The sequence below is a fragment of the Pollicipes pollicipes genome, unplaced genomic scaffold, assembly GCF_011947565.3.
Source record: "Pollicipes pollicipes isolate AB1234 unplaced genomic scaffold, Ppol_2.1 Scaffold_4740;HRSCAF=5597_pilon_pilon_pilon, whole genome shotgun sequence".
Lineage (NCBI taxonomy): Eukaryota > Metazoa > Arthropoda > Thecostraca > Pollicipedomorpha > Pollicipedidae > Pollicipes > Pollicipes pollicipes.
Genome location: NW_023596545.1, coordinates 1,905,329 through 1,922,332, shown reverse-complemented (window position 1 = coordinate 1,922,332; position 17,004 = coordinate 1,905,329). Strand labels below are relative to the sequence as shown.

General features: G+C 47.7%; 1 protein-coding gene across 1 annotated transcript in view; it reads right to left on the bottom strand.

Moving 5' to 3' along the window:
- Positions 1-2,235: 2,235 nt before the first annotated feature.
- The window catches only part of LOC119098865 (leukocyte elastase inhibitor), a 47,970-nt gene continuing 33,201 nt past the window's right edge, over positions 2,236-17,004 (bottom strand). Inside the window, exons 3-5 of the mRNA XM_037221910.1 lie at positions 15,327-15,531; positions 2,799-2,965; positions 2,236-2,431 (exon numbers count right to left, since the gene is read on the bottom strand). Coding sequence (XP_037077805.1) covers positions 2,236-2,431; positions 2,799-2,965; positions 15,327-15,531 — 568 coding nt within the window. The remainder of the gene's footprint in view (positions 2,432-2,798; positions 2,966-15,326; positions 15,532-17,004) is intronic.

Below are 17,004 nucleotides of genomic sequence, written 5' to 3'. Positions count from 1 at the left end.
TTGAAAATGATGAAATCTACGTGGCTGAGACAAGTACTTATGTACCACGTCTATGCGCATAGCGTCTCTATCCAAATTATTTCAGAGTTGTGCTTGATAAAAGAAAGAAAGGCTTTCATTCAGTATCTGTTTTTCGGCATAATCGGTTCAAAGCTCTTCGAAGAACTTGCAGCCTTCAACGCACCGCGGGTGTTGGTTAAACGGCGCCATAGTGCTAAATAATGAATTTTTAACGGTGTTCCATATTTCGGGCTGTGCCCATCCTCACGCGTGAGCTCAGCTCATTTATCAGTAGCTTGTTACTATTAGGAGCGAACACGGCTTGAAATGTTGAGCACCGTCAATATAATCGTGATTTAGTACTGCATCGTTTAACCAGCATCTGCTGAGATATTGAAGACTCTAAACTTTTCTTTGGAGCTTTGAGCTTATGTATACAGATACGGCGCGACGTCACTGGTGTCACTGATCTAAAGCTCACGCTCTGCGTCATAGAGATCTAGAATAGCTGTGGTCCGCGGTGCAGCACGACGGGTGTGTTTATAACGTGCTTGCTTATGCTTTGAAATCCACGTTTCTAGCTAAATCTGTACACCCGTAGTTAATTATTGCATTATACAATTCCTGCCGACATAATCGAGGCCATCACGCTTTGGGAAGCCCATTTAGCCTTAGGAAATTCCCTTAAGAAACGGCTCCCGACCAGCATTGGCCAGCCTATTGCCCGCGGAATGTACGGGGTGCCGCCCGTGTCCAGCTGCCATGCCCGGGCTATGACTGCTGTAAGACATGACGGCATATCTATAACGGTCCGCTCTGGAGCATCGTCACCGTCGACACACCCTAGGCGGTACCAAGGGCATTCCGTCTGTTCAAAGTCAGGTGATCCGATTATTGCATGCTGAGAAAGTGGATCAAATAGGCCAACTGCCTCGCGGTTTGTGGCGTAGCCCGGACGACACCTGGCTCAAACGGCGTGGTGAAGGGCGGCGGCCAAGCGCCAGCTCAAACAAGCATGCTGTCATCGGCTTAATTCTTACCAGCGAGCCATTATGTACACGATATCTGGCATACACACATCCATATGCCGCAACAGCAGCGCACATTCCGAAAACATGTGCATTATAACATGGAAATTGTTAGAGCTTAAGTCCCTGCATATTACAAGTGCACGAGATGTGATTACGACAGGCTGGCTGTGCAGTAGCGTTCAAACCCTATACGGCACCTCGGCTATCGCGCAACACTGACAGCGAGCCATTCACTTTACGACTTTCAAAACACAATTAAGCTTAAAACTGCTTTCGGTATCACGCACAGTCCGTAACAATGAAACAGCGCACACAAATAGACATTTGGTATCTTGCTCATCAGTAACATATTCACGCCGTGTCCTGTGTGTGTATTGGAATTCGTTGTGGGTGGAGATAGCAACTGTCACGCATATTTTGGCCCATGCACACACATACATGTGGTCTGTGCGTTGAGACCTGACGGAATCTGTGTGCGCATTATTCAAGTGGTGAGCGTCAAAATCGGTGCAAAATGCGTGGGTTTCAAGCTAAGAAGGGAGTGCATAGGTCCTAGGCCACGACATGTGCGTGTTCTTCCCAGCTTCAGCGACACGCTCTTGTGGAATCACTTACCATCATATGGTTATTGGACGCTTGGGTCATCCAGCTGTGTGTGTTAATATGTGCGTGCTGTGTCCAGTGGCGCGTGTCAGGGCGTCAGTGTGCATACAACATGCACGCACAGCTACGTACAGACGCCTGTAGCAAGATCAATATATCACGACGAAGTGCAGTATTAAAGGAACACGCCTTCCACTACAACTAGAAGTTTCATACACAGTCTGGCACAGCCAGACATCTCTTCAGTAAGCTTTGCCCTGTTGGTGACTTGCGTCGGCCTGGTCACTGCGCCTCAGTCTGCAGCGCCTGACGCCAGACTGCCTGCCAGTCGTGCTGTCTATCCAGGGGTCGGAGACAGCGGAGCCTGACCACCAGCCGCCAGTTCGCCAAACAACTTAACAGTACCATCTTGGCCACTGGTGCGACCGCCATCATGGGCACAACCGCGGTCACTGACACAGCGCGGTCACCGACACAGCCGCGACCGCCGGCGCGGCCGGTCGCTGCCGCGAGACAGCTAGTACAATGGCGACCATTGGCGCAACCGGCGGCGGCGCAGCCGACCGGTGCTGAGCCGGCCGCCGTCGGCGCGGCGCCATCACTAGAAGAGCGGCTCCGGGTGCACCACACGGCCCATCAGCAGCACCATGGCCGAGTGGTAGTCCCAGACGAGGAACAGGAACGGGTGGTCCACCTCGAAGTACTTGTCGCTGATGCGCGTGTCCTCCGACGGCGCCATCTGCTGGCTGCCAGAGGTGTCGCCACTGTCGCCCGTCTCGTCCAGCACCAGGCTCGCCCTGCCGGGACGTAAACATGTCGCTCAGCCTGGCCCCGGCATCACGCCCCGTGGTGCTCGAGCTCTGGTGCACATGTGCCCGATGCGCCAGTTGGTCGGTCATGATCGGTCGTGCGCGCATTTGCTGTGCTGTCCGTTGCGTGACGTCATGCTACGCTGGTCGCGATGATATGATAACGACAACGTGTTGCGATAAACGCCGCATGCCGCGGGCATGCGGTGTTAATCCCTATGAAGTACAGCTGCACGTACCCCAACAAGTAAAGTAAACATGGTCACCCAATAACTGAGAGATTTGTTAGAGCATTCCTATTCAAAAGTGGTACACACCACGAGACAGCCCGTGCCTGATTGCGGGGCGTACTTACGCGTACAGAAGCGGTCCGGGATGTACGCGACCTTGAGGGTCAATACCGGTCAGGTCGGACGAAACCGGGTCAAATACGTCCGTCAGACCCTGCGTCCTCAGCACCCTCCTGAGGTCACCGGAGCCCTCCATCCGAAACCGGGGCAGCTTCACGTTCACTATCACCTCCTGCGAACGGCGTCGGCAGCGTGTTACATGAGAATGCACCCTATGTCCGAGCACCAAGCCGTATTTCAGTCTGAATGAGCCGTCTATCATGTCTGTCTGCCATAATAATAACAATAATAATATTATTATTAATAATAATAATCATCATCATCATCATCATCACGTCATGCCATGTCTGAACGCAGTACCTGCGTGACACATGGTCTGTATCAAAAACAGAATAATATTAATAATAATAATAATAATAATCATCATCATCATCATCGCGTCATGCCATGTCTGAACGCAGTACCTGTGTGACACCTGGTCTGTATCAAAAACAGAATAACCGCTGGCGTATGCGCAAACACAGCACCTGCGTCTTGTATGCAGCCCGTAGTATTAAAAAAACACAAATTGTGTGATGGTTGGTTCGTATGTGAAGGCCCATACAACAATCCATCATACATTTTAGGCAAAGGCTTCAGACTTTCCTGTCGAAACCTCGACCCAGTGTGGAACCTGCATAAGTCGCATCGCCTTGTCTTGTGGTTTTGAATGTTTGGGCAGGTTATGTAATCAACGCTATCAATGTCCGTGCCACGAGATTACATAAGCTAAGTCATGACAGTCGGTAAAAGTCGCGCCCGTAAAGCTTTTAAAAATTATCGATGTACATCATGATTGCCGGCACAAGATTATGCAGGGTAAAAGCCACAGTAAGTTATGGAAGGACATCAGTTGATGCAAAATTGCCTCTCGGAACAAAAACGTATCGAAAAGTCTTCTGGGACAAAATAGGCTCCACACATCTCCATACCCGGCTAGAGAACATCGCTATGGCTCCACGTGGAACAGGCTCCACACATCTCCACACCCGGTTAGAAAACATCGCTATGGCTCCACGTCAACTACATTTTAGTAGACCTATATGTAAAGCGCTACGCAAAAATGTCACAAACGCGATTCGGTCTGCCTCGACAAGAAGCTGATGGTAAGCTGTGAGGGTAGCTCAACAATTACCTGGGTAGGATATTTCATATTAGTCGCTGGGATTAACGCCGTGTTTCTGAACTTTGCTCGAGCGCGTTGGGTAAGGCCTTACCCCTATCCTGCGAAATGAGGTCAAATCGTTGAAGCCGGCGGGGACTATGACTCACGATTTGTTCCAGGTCGTTTGTATATCATTAATGAGAGAAGTTAATTCGTTAATACATGACGCTCTTAGGTTCATTGTGCACATAAGCAGAGGCGTCATGTTTCAGTTTCGTGTTCTGTTAAATGCATGTTTCATGTTGCAATTCGGCGTGCGGATCGTTTTCTCAAGCTGTTTTTCAACAGCTCGGAATTCCCCTATGACGGCACCTTTGTCGTAGAATCTTTCAAACGAGATCCTTGCTCATCGTTATCAAAGAAACGCAGGCCGGAAAACAAGTGTTCTTCAACGAGGCTTACGTTAAGCTAATACACCTGCTGACAAGGCCTTCGTTTTGAAGACGTCATGACCACATGGTTGTCAGAACAAATCGTATGATAACTGTCTCATAAAGGATGGGGTCGGTGCGAACCTCACTGACCTGGTCGGCAACGTCTACCGGTTCAGAACCACCACCATGCGGTTGGTGACCTAGTGGGATGATCCGGCGAGGCGTCCTAGTTCATACCGGCATTAGAGCTACCCTCCGTGCGAACCTGCACTCAGCGTCCTGGAGGCGTGCCGTAGTGGCTAGAGACGTAACTTTTCCGAAATATCAGCCCACAATTGTCGATATTCCCCGCAACCCTGCCCGTCCAGGCCAGCTTACAATCTATCCCGCAAAAACCCGCTGTGTCGCATTGCTAACCCAGCATTAACCCGCAAGTTCTAAGTAAATTGCATTCTGTGTTTTGTAATCTCTCCGTAACTTTTGACCCATACATTAAGTGTGTGCAAAAAGTCACGTTAGTATCGTCTAATGCACAACATTGACTAGCACTAGTGATGTTGCTTAGAGAGCAAAGTTCCCATTACCTAGACAGTGAAATTTCTAAGATACAAAAGAGGATGTGAAGCACTGTAATGTCAGTTTTTCAAAAACAAAGTAGGAGGAAATGGATGGAAGTTAAATTTGCTTATCAACAAACTATACCAGAGAGTACAACCTTTTCTCTCATTTCAATAGACCCCAGGCCATGTCTTCTAAAACTGCATGCATTTAACCATGGATTTCCACTGACAGATTAAAAATGCTGCGTGTTTCAAGCCATCGGAATTTTCCTCACTTCTTAATACTATACGTGGGCACAAAACACCATTCAAGGGCGCAACAACTGTCAAAATATTATGACCCGCATTAAAGGGACACATGCAGGTTCCCAGATGATATTTTCGGTCCTCACTTAGACGCATGATGCAACAACATGGAACCAATACCAAATGGCAGCTTTGAAAGTGACCCACATTTCCGTCTCATGACCATCCCCGTTCTGCCTCGTCAGCATCGCCGCGGAAACATCATGTCCAGCAACTCTTTTTTTCAAAGTTCACATAGCCTGCTGATTGCGACTTTTGATCTTTATGGGATATGTCACTGAAGTTGCATGTTAACTTTCAATTTATCACACGAACCTGTATAGAAATACAGATATGGGAAGAGGTGGAAAAAGTACTCCGACAGAAAGCCTTATTAAGACATCATGCTAAAATCTAATCAAATCACAGTAAGAGCGTGACATATTATATGTGAGAGCCTTTGATAGCGAGGCACTAAATTGCATGATCTTTTGGCATAAGTACACAAACTTTATGCCACCACTTTTCAGTTTCCAGAACTGTCGCGCATTTTAATCACCAGCAACTGCGGGTCACATTAGCAAGTGAGTGAGGCTGGGGAAATAAAAAAACACACAGATTTCTATTCATTACATCAAACAATGATATTCATTCTGAGTTGTGGGACACGGCTTGCGTATGAAACAAGGAAGTTCGTATGAGCTTCACCCTCACAGTAACAGCCAAAAGCAGCGTGTAGCTCTGCTGACATCAACTGCCCATCAAACTCCTGCTGAATGAAATCAGGCCAAGCTTCTACAACTTGGGATGTTTTTCTTGTTTTTTTTTATCAGGTGACATGTTTGCTTAACGATGTTCAATTTGTGCAACATAGTTTACTGGGGTGTCATGTCTGCCATGGGTTGTCTGTCGGTGATAATCTTGTTGCTAGCGTAAATAAAAATTGTTGCCATAATTGTCTTGTGTTTGGCAGCACATTCTGTTTTTTGGACGGTTCAAAACTTATAGTACAAGAAAAGATGCATGATTCTGCTTGCTCAAATTATTGACCCGCAAAGCCCGCCTCCCGCGCAAATTATTGACCCGTGCAAGCGCCTGTGGATTTTTGCGCGTCAGATTTTGGCGGGTTGGCGGGTATAAAGAGTCGTGCCTCTTGTAGCGACCCATTAGTGCCTTCTGACAATCACGTGCGCTGAGAACTCGCGAAAAGTCACTCTGCTTGCGAGCATGTCCGTTCACCCGCAGATGCTGATTAAAGGGAAAGCTCCCCATGTCAAAATATTGAAGCAAGTATCATATCGGATGAAATGATATACTTATAACTTTGGTATGCTTTTAAGTGAAATTTACCGATGTAGACAGTATGATATCTCTATTTGGTAAATGCCCTCCTCAATACATTCGTGTTTGATTGCATCAAGGAGCGTTTGTATGACGTTGACATGTTGCCAAACTCGCCGTGCAAAATTGTCACCCGACCACTCACCTTAACATTTTATTTCCCCAAGAAATTGCCGTGGCGCCATGGCGGTGCTGGAGGTGTCTGTTGAACCAAACATCATGCGCTCGTGTTTTTGGCCCTTTCTCGTGGTGTTCCTGCATATTTATCCGTGAGTTTGCCTTAATACTCAATGAGTTTCACCTGCATAGGAAAACGGCTGAGCCAAAGCCAACCCTTCGCTGTTCCCTTTGCACGAGAAAAACACGCATTCTTCCTGGGAAGTGTGCATGTCTACGAAAGTAATGAGGGATAAAACGGATAAGGACTACGAATCCTTTATTTTGATGCGAACATCGTTCAGGACTTCCGAACCCAGCGGCCAGGGGACGCCTTCAGCACGTTGCAAACTTAAGCTGTCGGTCCGTTAGCACACCAAAAAGGCCACCAGTAACCCACAAAGCCCGATCGGCAGCGCTGTGCCGAAGCCGTCGGGCCGCTCAAACTGATTGGCTAACCGACAGCAGATCTATGAGCACCACAGCAGATGTCCTTAACCTACGGGTTGAACATCTTGCCATGCTTGAAATATACTCACAATGGGATATTTTTCGTGTGCGGGGAGTACGAGCGACACAAAAAGTGCCGAGTCAGCGTAACGTTTGAGGTGGGTTCAGTCTACTCACTATTACCGGGTTCATGCTAACGTTTAATAAACATGTTTTTTTCGCAAAACTGTGACTCCAAACAGATGTTTTAACCATGGGCACCGAGGAAGGATATCACCAATTGTGTACATTTCAGGCTGACCGTTGTTTTTCGTCAGCTGATCTAAGCCTCCCAGCAGACGTTATGGCCCCATTTCCACAAATGCTGCGATATTTGAATGTAGCGCCGCGTGGCACCCGCCTCCCATAAACACAAACTTGCAAACTCTCTGCATTATTAGAGCAACAAAAGAACCTGCCTGCCAAAAGCCAATGTCTCATATCCTTCCGAGGATGCAACCACGTTTGATGTGTTTAATACATGGTTTTCAGGCGGATAAACTTTTGATAACATGTATTTTAAACGCTAAAACTATGCTTACTTTTGAGATCGTGCCGTCTGGAATTTGTTTACGCCTTACGAGGGTCAATGCTGCCAGTAACTAACTTCAAGGTTACACAGGATTCAACAAACGACAAATCACTTTGCCAAGAGCATGTCGCTCGTGTCATCCTAGGTCATACCAGAATGACGCCAGAGTTAACCGGCGACACGCATTTTTACCTTTTTACACCCGATCACCTTCATGTTCACGCATGCCTCTGCTGGGAACATGGCCTGCTGAGTCCTAGTATTAGTCGTGCGCCCATGAAGGTTTGATACAAAGTCTAGGTTACCCTAGTTCCTGCTACAACAGCTGTGCTCGCGCGCTATGTTTCGCTTAAGTGAACCGTTCGTCCGTCGTGAGGGCTTTCTAATGCACTTATGTTTTCCCTCCAATTGTGATTTTGTTCTATTATTCCTAGCATGGGACCAAAATGATCTCTACAATCGGCGGAACGCAAAAGACGAGCTATCCATAGGATTTCCTTCGTTACACTACTATGTCGTTAATACAAATGCAAAGTCAATAAATCCATTGTTTTGACAGTTTAAACGAATGGTTGCAACGTCTAACAAGCTAGTGAAGCATGCACTTGTTGCTGCTAATTTCAACGTTAGTTTCCGTTGCTAGTTAAGCTAGCACTTCTGGAATGACCCCTACGGCTCCCGTGAGAAGATAACGGTAGCCACGCCATGTGGTGCAGTCAGCGGGACCACGCCGCTCCCGTGGCGGCTGTGGAGTGACGCCCGATTAGCCGACGCTCCCGTTCCGGCTGTAGCGCGACGTCTAATTATTCACCGCCCCACTCGCGCCACAACGCCAAGTTTGATCAGCCGCCGCTCCTGTTACAGAAGTAACGTGACGTCTGACTGGTTGCCGCTCCCGTTCCGGCTGTAACGCTGCGCTCGATTGAATTGACAGGGGTTCTACCGACCGCTTCACGAAAAGCCCATTCAGCGCTGACAAGCATCCAGAATAGTTCGAAGGCGATTAGAATAATTCATAGAATCGTCCTTTCTGGTCTGGGGTAACAAAAAAAAAACATTTGAAGGGTGTGTTCCAACAGTTCTGGACACGCCACATCCAATCGTGGTGGTTGTTTTCTTTTTCTCCAAGAGGCGCTAACTTTCTACGCTTCAGCGATTTCGCCGCTGGGCTATTCGTTTGCTTTAGCGCGCGTGAACTTGAAATCAGGCTCTCGGGCGCGCAAGGTGGAATGGAACCCCAGCAAGAGTATGTGAGTACGTCCCAGTAAACCTCAGTACGTTCTAACCTCACCGCTAGTCGGTTCAAACTTCGGTTGATCCTGGGTCACTTAAAAATGACAGACTGCTGGTGCCGTGTGGTCGATGGTGAAAGAGGTTCTTTGTTTCAGTGTTTGTTTTAATTCATGCATACTGTGCAATCCTCAAAAAATTATTATGTCAAGCATATCCAGATTTCTGTGGTGCTTATTACTCCCGCACACATGAAACGGGTAGCAACAAGTGCTTAATGAAAACAGTAGCGCATTCTGGAAGGCCACATTTTCCACAGCAGGGTAACATATGGAGGGTACAACGAAGTTAGGTACATAAATTGCAGACATATACTCGAAATGCATCAGATGTGTAATTGAGGGCTAGATCCTCCGTTTTCACTAAACATTTGGCAGCCTCAAATTGGATGTGGCGTGGCACATGCACTTCGCTAGTGGACGCATCTAAAGTTTAAATGCACGTTATGCCATAATTTTTACAAAAAAACTCCATTGCATACTGCATTGCACTGATAGCGCGCACCAGCAGGTAGCAATCAAGTCGGCATATTCCACAAAGAACTGGTGGAAAAATCGTGGGCTGGACCTACCTCGACCTTTCAATAGACCGCCACTGTATGGAGTAAGCCACTGGGACCGCGCGGCATTTGTCGATGGTCCGAAAAGCCGCGGCGTACCATGGAAAAAGCTTATCGAAAAGTTTACCAATAAAAACAATCCCGATGCGCCACAAAAGTTCGGCATCACCAAACAAAAAATAGGTAATTGATCGGCGTAATGACTCACTTTGCTTTTGGGGTCGGGATGGTCAAAACTGGCGTAATAGAACTCGGTTTAGAGCGCTGCGAAGAGCAGGCCTTTAACACATAAACCCTTCGGGATAGTAGGAAAGATACGTCGTAAAGCGGGTGCACTTCCGACATGCGTCGTTGGAGGCTGTGACTGCATCTCTACAAAAGACTGATCTTTGATTCGAAATGCAAACCATATGAAAGTCAGATCCATATCCGAGAGCAGCCCCTCATGCCAGTGATGCCTTACCGGAAAGGGGCTTGTTCGCAACGCCGCCATTCCTCCTACTAATGGGGGCCGGAAATGTTAGCAGGGATTGGCAGTGATAAATCTCTGGCGTTGATCCTGGGAAGACCATTCAAGCCTGGATTGGATGATGCAGAAAACCCAGAGTTTGATAACACGCACGGCCACTGATCCTGCCGACACGTGCTTTTCGAGTAGCAGGTCATTGCCCTCAGAAAGATCGCATCAATCAGGAACCCCAACATGAGGATTAAATGTTCTGAGCAATGATTGAATACAAACGCTGGCTTTTAGGCAGAAACAAAACATTCCATATAGATTAGGACACACGCTTCGCGTGCTACCAGACCTCTCTACACGCTGCAGCCCAAGTTGCACAGGGTTAAGCCTCTGCACAGTGTCACACCACGTCGAAGCACACCATGCCTGTAAGCAACTGCAGAGACGGAGCATTCAGGAAGCTTGTCCTTCAACTTGAGCGAGATCCAACGCTGAAGGCATGCATTCATACGATTCTGGAATATCCAAAATGGTATAAGGCCTAGTATGACATTTCAGAATGACAACACGAAATACTACTTCAACCTTCAATATGACATTGGCATCAAAGCTTTGGAATATCATGCATCCGATGGGTTCATTATCAAATGATCACCCACTAAAACTGAGAATCCATCTCCTTGAAGACTGATCTGAGTATTTCAACTTCAGAAAAAGTTTGAAGGTTGACAGAGGGAGAGAGAGAGAGAGACAGAGAGAGAGAGAGAGAGAGAGAGAGAGAGAGAGAGAGAGAGAGAGAGAGAGAGAGAGAGAGAGAGAGAGCGAAGAGAGAGGAGAGAGATAGAGAGAGAGAGAGAGAGAGAGAGAAGGAGAGAGAGAGCGAAGAGAGAGATAGAGAGAGAGAGAGAGAGAGAGAGAGAGAAGAGAGATGAGAAGAGAGAGAGAGAGAGAGAGGAGAGAGAGAGGAGAGAGAGAGAGAGAAGAGAGAGAGAGGAGAGGAGAGAGAGACTAGAGAGAGAGAGGAGGGAGGAGAGAGAAAGAGAGGGAGAGAAGAGAGAGAGAGAGCTAGAATCCTAGAGAATCTCTGCTTATATTCCTTAGAGGAGAGTAGAGGTTGAGAGTATAGAAGATAGAGAGAAGGAGAGAAGAGAGAGCCTTAGACGTCAAGATCGGGAGTAGGAGCTCGCTCTAGGATCGCTCGGGAGCTCCTTTCGAGAGAAGGCTCTAGGAGAGAGAGAGAGGAGAGAGATGAGAGGATAGAGAGAGAGAGAGAGAGAGAGAGAGAGAGAGAACATGGTATTGCACATCAATATCTGTGCGGTGTAGAACTTAGTTACAACATTGTAGGTAAAAAGTATTACTGTATTCTGTTATATAGAAATATAAATAGTCAAAATTTGCGCAGTTTCAAATTTGTGCTGTGGGGCACGTATATCACAGATCAGCGTGATTCTCCCTCAAATATCCATGCTTATTCAACTCAGGTGGTTTCATCTCAAAGCAGGTAGATATGCAAGTGAAGGCACGAGCTGCTTCGACTTCAGCAACCGTTGGTGAGTTAAGTCGTTAGCCACACAGTAACTAGCCTTTCTAGACTCAAGACGTGTCCCCTTCAAAACGGAACTCCTTGTCAGCACACTTTGGAAGTAGGCGGCATCCAGATAACGTGACAGGGCCTTTTCGACGAGACCAAGATCACGTGACGGATATCTGACACAAAATTTCAAATAAAAAAGGCTGCGATTATCAGATAGACAGATTTCATTCTGCAACGCAAGATGGGATTTTCAAGGAGTGCTCATAGCACACAACACGAAGCAATAACTTTTAGCCAGGTTCTCTCCCACTAAAGGTTATTGTTTTGCGATTTCGTGTCGTCATATCAAATTCAAACTTTGAACTCTGACCCCATGTATCCGTGTTCTCGATGGAATACACTACAATAAATATATACGTGTGTTTCGTCAAACTAGTTACAGCACATTCAATTCATTTCATTACAGCTTATACATTACGTTATGATATCAAGGGTGTGAATCTCTTCGAATCAACTAAGACAAAGTTTCTCCCTGGCACATGGATCAATCACAAATTTGCAAGTCTGTCGCGCTGCATCAATATCGATATTCGTGAGGCGAGAGCCGTATTTTTTCGGTAGACTAAGAAAAGCGTACTCGATACCAGCACCACCCATTTTACACTGTGCCGTCATCTCCCAACAATTCTCGATTTTGCCACTTTCCACACTACCGGTACCTGGTGGATTAAGCATGAAGTAAATATCACGAAAAACATCAAAGAAAAATTGCCAAAGAACAATCACAGGAAATGTCTCGCATTTGAGAATATTGAAGCAGGCATTAAATATGATGAAACAAGCTCATTTATAACAATTGGTATGTTCATTGATAACAATATAACAAGTGGAAAGGACTGCTTGAGCGAGCGTAATTCTCTGTTTAGTAAATATGCTCCTCAATGCGTTCTGGTTTGATTACGTCACCGTACCTTTCACAGCATTGATTGAGCGCTCCTTGACGGCCGTTAGATCTGGAAATTGTGCTCGCGAACACCAAATATAAACCACTTGACAATGACACCTTTTGGCCTTGATCGCCGGATGGCTTATAGAATGCCAGGATTGACTGACGTTATGATGACGTCTTGAATGCCAAGGTGACTGAAATACTCCCCCTCCCCCGCCGATATACCTGTGATCATTTTCGCGGGCGCTTTACTCAGAAACTAGAGGGGCTTAGGCCTTAAGAAGGGCAGGATTGTGAACAGTACTGGAAGGTCTTCAAAATGGCTATTTCAGTGAAGCCTTCACATGAATGTGCAACACTCCCTTTAAATTTACCTTTTATCAAAATGTTTGTAAAGAGCAAAGCTGTGCCATTCTGAGAATGCCCCAGCATACCGTGGCAAGATGAAGGCTGAGATTATTTACGCATCATTGTGATATTTATTTGCAGTTGATATGCTGGTATGGGCTATAAGGGTTTACCAGTTTAGTTTTGCGGTACTGAAACATTTCTTTCGAGCAGTTACTTGAATAAGCCTACCGAAGGATGCACGAAGGTCACGCACAAAAAAAATGTGATAAGCTACCCTGCTTCCTCGTCCCACCACCAACTGTCGACAGCGGGGAAACCCTGAGTTGCATCAGGTGGCTGAGCGAATCGAAGAAGAATCTTACTGATGCCATCTTCAAGGCAGTGACGGTAAAAATCAGGAAACCGTGGATCAACAAAGGGATCCCTGCTCATGACATAAAAGACGTGACAAAGGCGATTAAAAAAGGCTGATGTAACCCGTGCGGAGCTATCAGCGAGAACCCCCGCCCCCCAAAAAAACCGTCGTCCCGAAACCCAAAAAGCTTCTCGACATGGCGAAATGTAAGTGCAAGTCCCAGCGTAGCTCCAATTGCCCCATTGCCCGCAGAGAGCTGCAATGGGAGGTTGTCTTCTTGAAGGACCAGCGCAGGCACCAGAAGTTTACCCTGGGGGCATGTGACCGGGCTACGACTGTGACCAGGGAGGCTGGCGAGGTGCGAAGGATGGCCAGACAGCTTCAGCCACGACAGGAGTGTCGTGGCTCAGCCGGCAGTGAAGCAGTGTGTACTGCTGAATCTAAGTCGCCTCCCCCCGCCGGCTGCTGAGTCAGCACCGCCAGCTGAGCCAGCGCCGCCAGCTGAGCCTGCGCCGGCTGCTAGTGCTGAGCTGGAGCCTGCTCTGGGACCACGTGGTCTCAGTGCTGGCGAGTCAACCGAGAACCCGGATTCTGGCACGGCTCCGTACATGGTGGAAGGTGGCGACGACGCCAATCGTGCATTTGGGGTGAGGCCGCTGTCATTGGAGATCTCAACTTAAACAGTCTGACCAACGCCACTCTGGCGGTTGACAGCTACAGTCGCTCGAACCGTGCCACTGCTGCCATCATCAACGTCTTCCAACACGACAGCAGAGACGGACTGCTGTTTCAAATCAAACATCTCAGATCTTAAGATCAAGCGTGCAAGAGATAGCGCCAGAAAGGAGACGGCTTGTCAAAATGTTGGATTTATCTACGCGTCATGTACAGATAAGACTTACATTAGCTACACACAGCAACGCAAAGACCGTCAAAGAATGCGTGGTTCTCATCACTGAGCCAGGCGGCCGTTCTGTAACCAATTTTACGCCCGCGTCTGGCCGCGCCCTGTACTTGTTCAGTGGCCGAGTCTGGCCGCGCCCTGTACTTGTTCAGTGGCCGAGTCTGGCCGCGCCCTGTACTTGTTCAATGGCCGAGTCTGGCCGCGCCCTGTACTTGTTCAGTGGCCGAGTCTGGCCGCGCCCTGTACTTGTTCAGTGGCCGAGTCTGGCCGCGCCCTGTACTTGTTCAGTGGCCGAGTCTGGCCGCGCCCTGTACTTGTTCAGTGGCCGAGTCTGGCCGCGCCCTGTACTTGTTCAATGGCCGAGTCTGGCCGCGCCCTTTACTTGTTCAATGAGCTACACTCTGTGAACCTGCAGTGCGACGGTCACGCCAATGTGCTGGGCTGCAATGGCGCGGCGCGTCAACACATATCAATAAATGTTGAAATTTTATCACGCATTTCATATCCGAATCGTCGTTGAGTTCATTGCAATAAATTTTGAAACTTCATCACGCATCAGTTGGTATTTTTTGTTGTTGCATGCTCACTAGTATATATATACATATATATATATATATATATATATATATATATATATATATGTATACACATGTGCATATATATACGGTAGTTATATGTTCCTCTGCGTTTAAGAACTCAGCATAATTACATGCACCAACCTTACCATAATATTAAGTCAGATACTTGATGACGTGATTTAACCAGTGCCTCATGACATCATGAGCGTTGTATATCTTTCACCTCAGGACTAAAAGTACGAAGAAGACGGTGTGCTTTCACTGCTCACAACAAATTTATGCTGACATCTGATGTTTGCCAAGTGGAATTACTGCAATGCGTACCAACAGCTGGACCAGCTGTCCCATGCCCTCTGCTTGCTCGTTCGACGTGACTGAACATCTCTGTCGCACAAGACGGAGATAAGAGGCGATTTGCAGCCTTCCTCCGAACTTAGTGAATACCGACGAAATTCCGGAGCCGGAAATCATCAGTCATCGATTGCATGAGCACTGAAGTACACATGGCATCGTTCTGAACTATTTACGGTCCGTGTGATTGAAAAATTAGCAGCCTGCCGTGTCGAAAGCCCGTACACGCCCTTTGAACTAACTCCGATCTTGTCGCACCTTGAGAGTTGCAAGCAGCGTGCGGAGGTTATCCATGGTGAGGTTGGCCTCGAGCCGGGCCAGGCCGTGCTCCATGTCGTCCGGCAACAAGAGGAAGACGGAGATGCGGCGGGTGCTGAGCGGAAGTTCTAGCACGCGCGCCTCCATGTCGCTGTTGTAGCCGAGTGGCACCAGCATCCTGCTCGTCATCATGGGCACCTCCATCCTGGGGAGGAAACATCAGCTGTCATTGTCCATACCTCCAGTTCGAGGCTGCAGCAAGGGAGTCGATGTCGCCGGCACTTTTTGCCTGGAAAGGCAGTATTAGGCGTCCACATGGGTACATCCAGTCTGGGGATACAACATGAACCGCCCCACCCTAGCACCAGCTACCTAAGTCCGCGGCAAAAGACATTAAAATCGGGGTCTGCTTGGAAGGACAGCACAAACACACGCCAGTGGTTATCGCGATCTCCAGGCTGGAAAAATAACACGAACACCGCTTTCCCGTGAGATCTGGAAGCACCTGAGCACTTGAACCAATCTTAGCCGTGAAGCAGCGCAGCAGGACCGGATGTATCGCCTAGTACATTCCACAAGGTCACAAATAGAACAGGCATGCGCTAACGTCTTCTGAAGCATTTGCCCCCGCGCCTTGCTGATGAAACTATCCTGTCACGGAACACGAACTGAAATACGTGTTGTACTGCTTTCATCCATTTACGTCGCGCCGGTTGTTTTTTCCCTGCCACTTTCAGGATAAATGTAATCAATGAAGCAAATCAGACTAAGCCCACTCCTTCAACTCTCCCATGCAGGCGAATTCCAGAAATTCACTGCGCCGGAAGCACGAAGAATGTGACCACCCAACCATCATCGACCCAATAATTAGATATTTCTGCTGCTTTCCGTGCAGAGGATCGTGCTGAATTCCGCGGGAGGCGCGCGGCTGCGATTGTATCAGCGATCTTAGCAGTCAGCGGGCACTAAGCGCACTAAGTAAGATGAATACCCGGCATCGCGCACGTGCACGCCCGCCACGTGTGGTTTTCTGGTCACGACATGTCTGACGTTCTAGAAAACAGAACATACCATGCTCTCATATCTCATTTTGAAGTAAACTGCACGTAAAGCAAAAGGTTAGCTCTCATGCAATCATTCGTCTTTTATCACGGCACTCACGGCATCGTTTGCATTGCATTGGCAAGAACATTTGCATTGAAAACACTGCATTAAAAAATATTTGCATTGAGAAGCACTGCATTGACAAAAAAATTGGGAATACATCGGGAATATACAACAATGCATCTTGGCCTGACTTAGGTACAGCAATAACGGCAACACCAGGAATGGTGTACTGCTACCGTTATTCACATATGTACTAAAACAAATGTTGTTCTAGTTGCCCGAGGAACAGACTAACAAGGAGCTCGATTTTGAGCTTCATGACCAAACTGCGTTGAACAAGTCGGATGGTGGTTCTTGTTACTTTACAGTGCTGAACTTGATAACATTCGAAAGTGGGCTCATCATCAGCCAGCGCCTCTTCCCCGCCCAAAAAACATTGTTCCGCGTTGAAAGGTTGCCCAAAAATGGCCTCCTAGACGCCTCGGCGGAGGAGACAAAAAAAGATTGCTAAGCTCGCCGACTTCTTCAGCTTACGAGCGTTTCATTATTGAGCACGGGATTTGTTCGCGCG